Below are 11535 nucleotides of genomic sequence, written 5' to 3' on the forward strand. Positions count from 1 at the left end.
TTTTTTTGTTTGTGGTGTACTGTACAGTAACTAACTAATTAGCAAAACAATAGTGAAATGAGTAAACTCTTCCGTATTGGTCAACGCGAGGGGAGGAAGTAAAAGGGGTGGGGTGCAGCTAGAACTTCCACTGACTCCGCGGTGTGCTCCCGCGCTGTATGTTAGCATTAGGGAGCGCGCGCCCGTACGCAACAGACGTATGTCAGTTATAGGTAAACATCGATCGAACATTGCGTGTACATATGTACTCTGCCCGGCATTATGACCGGCGCGGCCTAAACGTAATAATTATGCCGTTAAGGCCGCGCCGGGTCAAAATAGCCCGGCACTAAAAAAAAACCTGAAATAGAGCCAAATAGTGAAATATCGCGGAAAATCTTATATATACATACAAATGAGACCAGAACTAATCATATAAGCTAAAGTCATTTTCGGAACATTCCTGAAAATTCTGTTCGGCGATGAACGTGTAACAAGTTTAAACACGATTAACGAATACTTATAATTTTAATTATATAACCGTATTATTATCATTGAAAACCAAATAGAAAGACCCGACAACAAGCACATGGAAAAATTCGTGAAGTCCGCTGGTTCGTTCCGTGGCTTAATTAGCATAGCATTGCTAGAAAACATAGGTTCGAATCCAGCCGGATTGAAGGAATGTTTTCTAAGTGTTCGATCTTTGTATTAATAATTATAACAAACTAGTGGAGTAATTTCACAAAAATAATTGAATATCTATTCAATATAAATATTATTATTGACCTCCTAAAACCCAGCAAACTACAATGTGAAAAGCGCTAAACACATGTACGTTAAAATGTGCTAAATGTAATTGATATAAAGTTAATACGTGCTTCTGGTCATATAGAGGTAGATTATATAGCGCTAAATTTGAATGAGATATTTGCATTATAACGTTATAACATTGGGTAGGTACCTAATGGGCGTTTATTCATTATAGTAAAAATATTGTCTGGGTCTGCATTACGTCACATATTATTTATTTATTGGCAGACAGAATACAAATTTATATAATATATAGAGTGCAAAGCGTGTGTGTTGTGTTGCCAAGGAAACCGTGACCCACTCAGCTTGTTGTCGTCTCACGTCAAGTGCTACGACCATAGGTCCAACCGAGGGACCAACGGAACACACGTGACACGGAACATAGTAGCCGTCACAGATTGACACTAAAATCATTGAATGACACAAAGCACATACATTAATTTAAACACAAAACATGAACAGTCTATTCCTATATAATACAATTAATGAAGTTACCATTTACTATGTATGTACCATGTCATGCGCAACAGCGGCGATGGATATTTTTGAAGACTTAGCAGACTGATTTTCTTTTTCAACTGTAAAGAAAATTGTAATCAAAATTATAAAGAGTATCGAGTTCTTAGGTTTTCGCGATTGTTACACACCCGTGTTATGGACACGGTTGACCATGGGACCTGTAAAGGGCCCGAAACGTCGGCTTGTTTGAAAAAACAAATATACGCGATTTAAATCCCGAAAAATAGGTTCATTTCTTATAAAGAGTAATTGAATAATTAATTTTCATACGTTTTTGAATCTGTACAGCTGTCTGTGTAAGCATGTTGTGTATCTACCTTGAAACTTTGTAACTGTTGTGTATAAATGCTATGTGTATGCACCATGTTGCCTTTCCTATATAAAAAATAAATAACCAATTCTTTTTCAGACCAACCGCCTACGACCCTAGCGCAATTACCTTAACAATAACCCCATGGTTTCACGTTATGGGCCTGGTCGGAAACTTTTGCAGCTTCACCACAGGACGTACTATAGTATATCTGCCTAAATTCGACATGCAGACATACTTAATGTGCATCGAGAAATATAAGGTAATACACAGTGCAAAATAAAGATATGCTTACGAAAACAATTGGAAATTCTCATGGGGATTTCGCAACTTTTTTTGCCTTTATTTATTATTTTATTTACTTCTTACAAATATAACATCGGCAGTTTATACAAAATATATAAATTATAAACAATCAATATCATAAAGTTTATTCCCATCTGATCCCCAACAACTGATTCACCTCAAAATTTAAATCCCAACTGATCTACTCTATATTTTTGCAACTCATATTGGATCCCCTCATTGTATTTGTAAGGTAAATACAGTTAAGGGAAAAAGAATTTTTAAAATCTAATATTCATTTATAGAGCTATTGTGACTAAATATTAAAATTATCCCAAAATATATTTTTTGTTATTATTTTGTGTTTTCTTTTGTTACAAAAAATCAGTGTTAAGTAATAATTACAGTCTAAGTTTTTCTAAACAGTGACAAACCGTGATATTCCCAGTCTAAAGTTGGTCAGAGACGTATTTGTGCCATTTATCGACTGCCATTTTTTTTGTTAATCGTAGCTTTGTTAGTGGGTTTGTTAACTGTAAATTATATTCATTAATATACATAATTTGCAAATTTACGTCATCTTTCACAACTTTTAAAAGATTTTCTTGTTGACTGTGCCACAATACCTACCAATAAGCGAGAGAAAAGTGTGTATGTTTGTCGTGGTAATACATTCAAATAATACAGTCAATGTAATGAAATTAAATGCTGTATGTTCATCAAAAATAGACCTTCCGTTTGATCATACGAGTAACTGTAAGTAAGTAGCCATTTGGAAACAGTTTACGACTACGAATACATAAATACAGTGTTCTTTCGCATGTTCTAGGTACCCCAACTAGCAGTGGTACCACCAATACTAGTAGCTTTATGTAAATTGGACATCAAGTTCGATCTAAGCTCTGTAAAAACTATCTATTCTGGTGCTGCGCCCCTGCATAAGGATACTTTGGAAGTTTTGAAGACTAAGTAAGATATAATAATTTATTAACTAACATCCTGTTAGGCATATTTAATACATTAAACTCGGTTGGGTATTCGAATTTAACAAAATTGAGGGCTGCTAATCTAACTCATTTTAATGTATTGATTAATGGTACTACAATTATAGTTTAAATAGTTAACATTCAGTTCCTGTTAAATAATAACGATCTATATTTGATTTATCGAATGTTTTTTTGAAAAACGTGTCAAGTCAAGAGTATGTAAATCTTTTTATTCAAGAGCCATTCAATTTAAAACTTAGGTGTTCAGTTCGACTTGCTATTAGATTCTAAACAGTAGTAGTAACTTTACTTAAGACTTTGACGATTTGACATAAATTAATGTTTGAAGCCATGTTTTATTGGAAAAAGGTATTTCTTAATAAAAAAAATTTTTGCTTTAATGTCAAACAACATTATTGTACGGTTTACGTACAAGGTCTTTTTGTCTTGAGGCATATTTTTGATGCAGCCAATTTATTTTAGTTCAATATAATATTTAGTTCGCGTTATTACGCAGTCGCGATTGGTCACCGATGGTGTCAACTCACCCCTAAGTTTCAACTGACTTAACTAACTAAAACCGAGACTTCTAAGGCCATACATTTTGGCCATTCGAGCAACGGAATTTCATCTCTTTGGATTTCTTTGTGAAATCGTTATGTATTCGTTACGGTATTGGTATTATTTCCGAAATCCCCCCTGACTGGTTAGTTAAAACTTCTACAGTGCGGATTTCAGGGAAATAATTCCCAAACACCCCATGAATTGGGAGATTTCGAAATTAATCCATGTATTGTGTTCAGGTTCCCTGCCACTCAAATACTTCAAGGCTACGGGATGACAGAGGTGACTTTAGCCGTAACAAGAGACACGATGGAGACGGCCCACTTGGCCAAGCCTGGGGGGGTTGGTTTCATTTGCGCTGGGACCATCATAAAGGTATTATTTCATTCAAATATTATTAACTTGTACATATATTAGTTAATACTTCATACCTTTGGTGTAACAAAACTACATGTGATAATTTTATCACGTGATAATTTTATCACACGGTATTCATAAAAATAATACGAACTACATAAAACAAATTAAGCATGATCAAATTTTAAAACTTTCCTATTTGAGCATAAAAAGATATTTATAGCAGCAGCTCCTTGTGAAAGAATTCGTCCAGGAAAGTAATTTCACCATTACATAACAATACAGTCTAATAATAATAAACCATTTATTTCAGGCCATAGTCCATAAGATAATGGTGTTAGTTACAAAATAATTTAATTAATACAGTGAATAGCGACATCTCTCGCCAGGACTGGTAGCTGTAAAGGTACTAACTGGGTGATAAATCTGCAATAGATTTCTCATAGATGACGCTACGACTAAAAAGTCGTCGAAAAACCAAATACAAACACACGACGCAAGCACATAGAAAAATTCGTGAGGTCCGTTGGTTCGTTCCGTGGCTTAGTTGGTATAGCGTCTGACACGGTATGCAAGAAGACGTCGGTTTGAATCCGACCGGATCGAAGGAATTTTTTCTGAGTGTTCGATCTTTGTATTAATAATTATAACACACTAGTGGAGTAATTTCACAGAAAATAATTGAATATCAATTCAATAAAAATTTAAGAAAAATATTGAATTACAAAAAAATTTGGAAAATGCACAATTATTACTTAATTGACCAGTGTTTACAATAATATAATAATAACAATAATAATTTATTTAAGATCATAGATCCACTTTGTTAGTAACAATCAAAAACGTAGGACTATGTTAGTAAATTACACTTAATAAAATAATTAAAATAGAAATACTTAAAAATAAATAATAGAAATTAACAATAGGTATGCGAAACTACCCAAAACTTGAAAATTGTACTGTCAAAACGATGGGCAAACATCTTCAGTCATCTGTTCGCGCTTCGGCAAAAGCCAGATGCACTGCAGTGCCGTGGCAGTCCCAACAGCATCCTGAAGATGTTAATAAAGGTCTTGGGGTTGTTAAATTCTTTGATAGTTCTGGTGATAACTCCCTAACATTTTGCAAGTTTTTGATAGTAGAAAGTCATAATGGTCCCTAAAATGAGATGATAACTGAATCGCATATGGAAGGTAGCTGCTGTGCACTGTCGAGGAGTTCCTCTGTTCCTCTGTCTGCCATTTCCATCATTAAATTAACTCTAGGTCTTCGTTCGTGCGTTCTTTGGACTTACATCTTCATCTTACATCTTACATTATAACAAGTTTTATTGAAATCGGTAACTTATGATGTTTTTCTTCACCGAAAAGCTAAAATTCCGAAAAACTCAAGAGTCCGAAGTCAAACCATTGGGAATTTAACATATCGATGCCTTACTTTCTCAAACTCATATCTTATAAAGATCTATTTATTTTAATTTCTTATCAAGGGTGTTCATTTGGATGCATTACTTTAAGAATAGGTAAAAGCCAGTTTGTGAATAGGAAATTTAAATCAGCCCGTATTTCAAATTCAAATTCAAATTCAAATTCAAAATATTTAATTCAGATAGAAATCCATATTGGTTAGTAATACAAAAACAACTTACACACTAATGTTAGTACCTAATAATAATTACAGGGAAGAGTGTTTATTTGCAACATTCGTTTACAAATAAACACTCTTTTTTGGGTAAACATGAACATTTGTATATACAATCCATGATTTGCATTACAGTAACTTTGTGCTTTAAGATACGAGTTTGGGAAATTAAGGCGACGATGTTCGCCTTCAAAGCTGGGTGATATTATTATAAAGAATAACCAAATAGTGATTATTTATTATTCAAATGTTTCATTTGTTCTTGTCAACGGTTTATTCATAATTGTAATAAAATTTTAAAGTACAGAATATTATCAACGAACCGACACTTTAGATAAAAATGTCAAAATGCTTTACAATCTGTCGTAATATTCATATCAACTTATCAACATTCTTTTGTTTTGTTTATATGCATTGTAATTTATGAACATGTTGAAAGTATACACATTTTTTAAAGTTTATTGAATCGCAGAATGTTTTACTACCTTGACATTAATTTTTTAAATTAATCCACTACTTTGTTATTATAACAAATACCGAAACACTAAGAAACATTCATTTGGTCAAAAACGTAATAGTCAGCCAACCTGACGTCAGAATGGCTGGGCACTTTATTTCTTTAATATTTCCGTTTGCGCTAAGGTAGAAAATATGCCAATAAAGGTACTAAATACTAGAAAATAGGTAGTAAATAATGACCACAGTTTGATTTGTATATCTCGTTAGGTCCAGCCATCCTGACGGACACGTTTTAGTCGGGTATTAAACGTTTTGTCGTTTGTAATACTTTTCAGATTTGTGGGTAGATGTTAGTAGAATCGGGGACATATTACCCGCGGATTTCTCATTGCGAACTCGGTGCAGCGTGGGCAACGGAATTTAGTTTTCCCGCGTTTGAGATGAATGCCCTAGTAGATTGACATTACAGACTTAGGTTCGAGTAATGTCATATCGAAGGAATTTTTCTCTGTGTTCGATCTTTGTATTAATAATTATAACAAACTGGTGGATTAATTTCTGAAAGAATAAAATATTAGAGTAATAAAACATCGTGATATTCATTACAATCTATATTACATATTATAAATAATATATTATGAAATACTTGCAAGATAATTTAGAAAATAGTTGCACTGTAATTTTCCACACTAAACGCGAACGTTTCCATATTATATTTGTTTATTCATTTATTGAAAAAAATATTTCATACAATGTATGTCGTTCAGATAGCACTATGTAAGATTTTTATAAAAAAAACTACTTTAGAAATGTTGGTTATACACCAACAGGCTTAGCATGAGCCCGAAAACAAAAGTGAATTCTTCTTCGAACTGTCAAGTTTCTCTCGAAAACGACGTCACTACGAATTACCTCTACAGGCGCGAGCATAAACGATATGAGGTATAAGTTGTCGCGCATATAAATGTCAAATGAAGACAATTTCTCTCCAACCATAGCACGACAGCCAAATTTTATATACTTTTGACGGGTGTACTACGTGAGTGCGAATGACGATAGTGCGAAGACGGTTGCGCAAAAGCTGCGCGATAGTTTATTTGCGCGAATGGTCAGTTGTGCGAAAACTTGAATGCGGTCAGAAGCAGGCAGAAGACAGAAAGTACGCGTAGAGAAAATTTTGTCTACGGTAGAGAGTTTCTCTTCCTGAATAATCGGTATGGAAGATAAAGATATCTTTACGCGCTTAAGTTTTGTCTATTTCTCCTGATGCCAAGCCTGCTGGTACCGTCTCCATTACGCATCTACCTGTTAAAAAACCTGTTGTTTCGTAGGTGCATTCTAATGATATAGATATGATAAATTTTAGATAATTAAAAGATTATACATGCAAATAATATTGCGTGGATGAGAAGGTCCCGGATTTCATTAGCGGTACAACCAATTTTAGAAATGTACTTTTCTAACGAGGTTTTAGCTTAGGTGCTCTGGGTAGTGCGGCGGAGTGAAATCACAAATATAATTGAATATCAATTCAATAAAAATTTGAAATGTAGGTATATACTTTATCAAATAAAGAATATGTTCTATAGTATATTGCATTTTATAAAGTGCGCCCGCCACACCTCTCTGCAGCCCGCCGCCGCTAGATACAGCTTCGTTTCATGTGTTTGTTTAATAAAATGTTGCCTTATTTTGTTGAGGATAAAGTTTATGATGCATTGCTCGTTTTAATGCAGACCCGCGATATGAATCAACGCTTAACTGTTGTTTCAGATAGTCGACCCGGAAACAAGAAAGACTCTAGGTCCAAACCAGAGAGGTGAACTCTGCGTCCGTGGACCATCGGTTATGAAAGGATATATCGGCAAGGATACAAAAGACGACATTGACAGTGAGGGGTTCTTCAAAACTGGTGACATCGGATACTATGATGATGATAAATATTTCTTTATCGTTGATCGGTTAAAGGAGTTAATAAAATACAAGGCGTATCAGGTAATGACCCATTTTGTTGATCTAAAAATCGAAATACATATAACTGATAGCTGGTATGTGATAGACGCAAAACCAATTTGCTGCCGAGCAAAATACACAACTTTTCACCTTACTATAGCGAGGAAAATGGTAGATGAAAGAAAAACAGTTGAACTATAACAAATGGTTTATTGTTTAAGATATTTATTTCTCAAAAGAATACAAATTCACTTAGAGAGAAATACAAGGTATCATATAATTTCTATAAACAGTACGTGCTGATAAAGTATTCAAATGAAGGTATATAGATAAACAAAAGCAAGGCCCTAATCAAGTATTGTACATCAATTGCCATGGTGAAACTTTCTTGAAACTCATAGAAATAAAAATATCAAGACTGCGAGAAATTCCTCACGACGTGGAACTTTTTGAATAATTGAAGATATTGTATTTCTTTCATATCTTTTGGTATTTTGTTGTACATTTGAGCTCCTTCGTATATTATGTTTTTCTTTCTATAATTCGTCCGCGGTATTTGCAAATATATATCACGCCTTTTAGCACGCCTGGTTATACGCTTTTGAATATGTAGTTTTTTAGTAATATGTAATTTTTATTTGAAATTTTTCTAATCAATATGCATGTGTTATATTTGTACATTTGGGAAATAGTTATTAATTTTGTTTTCTGGTGTAAGGTTATGGTTGGGGTCAGACAATGGTAATGTTTTATAATTTTATTTTGTATTGTTTGTAGTGTTTATAAATGTATTTTGGAGGAAGATACCCATACTTCGATAAGGTGGTCAGGGTGGGTTTGACCAATGACTTATATACTATATAACGTACCCTTCTAGTTATGCCGCCACGGAAAACATCTAGTTATGCCATGGAGAGAACTCATGAGAGATAAAATTTATTTCCGAATTTTTTCGACTTAATGCTTCCATGTTAATCGGTTATCCAATACAAAACCTAAATATTTTTCGGAGTTCACTCTACTTATAGCTTCGTTGAAAAAAGTTGGAACATTTGAGATTTTTTGTTTTTGGCTGTGAATATTATAAAATGAGTCTTTGCTACATTTATGGTGAGTAAATTACATTGAAATCATGTGGAAAGTTTTTCGAAACATTTTGATTTTGACTCTTGCTGTTGATTTGATATTATCACCACAATACAATACATAGTACATAGTACAATAAGCAGGTGTCATCAGCATATAATGTTAAATCACCCTCCAAACCAATTTCGTGTACGTTATTAATGTATATAAGGAACAATAAAGGTCTCAAAATAGACCCTTGTCGAATCCCAAAAGTAATTGGTTCAGGAGTACTCTGTGTTTTGCCAATTTTGACAACCCGTTGTCGACAAGTAAGGTAGGACTTAATCATATTCAATGCACATGCTCAAACACCAATGGCATGCAACTTATGCAAAAGCAGTTTATGGCTAATTGTATCAAACGCTTTCTTTAGGTCTATAAAATCATTTAAAATGTTTTATGACTGTTTGTTCCCTTGAATAAAAAATAAATAGGTACTTAACATATTTATAAATATTCACTAGCCATACTAACCTAACAAATTTTCAGGTACCTCCAGCAGAAATAGAAGCATTGCTCCTCCAACATCCAGGTGTAAAAGACGCTGGCGTCGTAGGCGTAGAGAACAAAGAAGCCGGCGAGGTGCCCCTTGCGTTTGTCGTAAAACAATCTGACAGTGACGTAACTGAGGATGATGTTAAGAAATTCGTTGCTGAGAGGGTTAGTATGACAACTTAACAAGTGATTAATCAATGTGTGCAGTACAGAATAAGTATTACGTTTTAAGTTATTTGGCGTTAATATTAGAAAATGTAATTAAGTCTACATAGCCGTATTTGAAAAATTACAAGCGTACAAGAAGTTCGTATACGCATCGAACAGACACGAAGTGCCTTCATGAAAATGAAAAAGATTTTGTGTTGTACAAGGTTCCACTTATTCCCAATTATCACCACTGGCTTTGTTCCTACTGGCGACAAATGGAAAAAGAAATCCCATATATTACCAGGTGGTGACAAACGGGATTACAAAATGCCAGTTATTGCCTGTGGTGATTTCTACTGGCGACAAATGGGAAAAAAATCCCATATCTTACCTGGTGGTGACAAACGGGATAAAAAAATCTCACTTGTTACCATTGGTGATTTCCACTGGCGACAAATGGAAAAAAATATACGCGACAAGTGCTTACCGCTAAGTGTACACCCGACAGTGCAAGCGCTCAGACAAGTCTTTCATTTACATAAGTCGCGTATATTTTTACAAATGAATGTTACAATCCTTGTACAATCCCCAGCGTTTGGTTCCGCAAGACTGCACACGGCGGGTAACGTGATTTTCACCTCTTTGAACGTGTGATTAGGTTCCTTTTTCCTCGTAGTGAGTGCCTGATACCATTAGTCAGATTTAGTAGGCTGTTATAGCGTAGGTATATTCGATGTTGTATGAGAGTGATGTTTCTGTTACATAGTAACTATTAAGAAATCTGTGCCACTACTTATTAGCAGACTTTGGTGTGACCGTCAGGATGGCTGGTCGCCTGTCGCATCTGGCGCTGAGTGCCAACGCCTGCCCTTTGTATTATGGCAATGAAGCACTAAAAACTTTTGCTTTTTTCACTTCTTCGAAAAATTTTCAATCGATTATACACACATCAAAAGTGTCTAGGGATCAAGTGAATATTTTTGAAATAAAAATTATTTAAGCAATATTTACCAAATCCAGTCTTCCAGGACGACTTCTTACTTTAATGCTTATGTTTTATTTAACCGCTTACCCCTATATTTAATAAAAATAAACTAAAATTGATGTTTTTACAAATTGTAAGACAAAACTCAAATTAACGGCGTCAATTAAATGACAAAAAAATGGCGAAAATGATGATGCTCATTTTTATTGTAAAGATAAGAAAATTAATAATCTGTATTTCCACCATTAACACGAATCACACAATTACAGCGATTTGGCATGCTTAATGGAATGGCCGCCCATGTGTTTTGTAACAAGTCAAAATATTGTTGTAGAGTATGTACGGTATGCATACTCGGCACAGCTCTTCTTTGAAGCATATCCCATGCGTGCTCAATTGGATTGAGGTCTGGCGATTGAGCAGGCCACGACAGAACGTTGATACGAGCTTCGGCAAGAATGCGTGTTACGACTCTAGCCGTGTGTGGACGTGCGTTGTCATGCATTAGTTGAAATGAATCACCCAACTGGCCTCGCAAAGGGATGATAACATCTGAAACAATCCTCTCTGCGTAAACTTGAGCATTGAGGTTACCCCTGACCCAAATGAGATCGGTTCTTCCGCCGATCCAAATACCGGCCCATATCATTATTGTTCCCCCACCATATGGATGAACTTCCTGACAATATCTCAAACGTTCATGACGTCCAGATGTTCTCCAAACTGGAGTACGTCTTGTATCCGGTCTCATACCGAAGCAGGATTCATCCGAAAAGCACACATAGCGCCAGTCTTCTTCCTCCCAGTTTCTGTGTTCGCGAGCCCATCGTAAACGGGTCCTGCGATTGCAGGGTGCAATAGGTGGAACTCTGAGCGGCCTTCGGGATCGCAGACCCACTTCACGTAAACGA

The 11535-nt window shown here is 35.0% G+C and overlaps 1 protein-coding gene across 1 annotated transcript; it reads left to right on the plus strand.

Annotated features, from left to right (window-relative positions):
* Window positions 1–1720: 1720 nt before the first annotated feature.
* LOC113237000 (4-coumarate--CoA ligase 1-like) lies at window positions 1721–9852 on the plus strand (the record flags this gene model as incomplete). The annotated part of the gene is made up of 5 exons (XM_026473240.1): window positions 1721–1883; window positions 2736–2875; window positions 3696–3831; window positions 7687–7908; window positions 9484–9852. Coding segments are annotated over 5 exons (850 nt in total), but the record flags the coding sequence as incomplete, so codon positions are not given.
* Window positions 9853–11535: the final 1683 nt, after the last annotated feature.

Source organism: Hyposmocoma kahamanoa, unplaced genomic scaffold (assembly GCF_003589595.1).
Source record: "Hyposmocoma kahamanoa isolate Upper Pololo Valley unplaced genomic scaffold, ASM358959v1 92207, whole genome shotgun sequence".
Lineage (NCBI taxonomy): Eukaryota > Metazoa > Arthropoda > Insecta > Lepidoptera > Cosmopterigidae > Hyposmocoma > Hyposmocoma kahamanoa.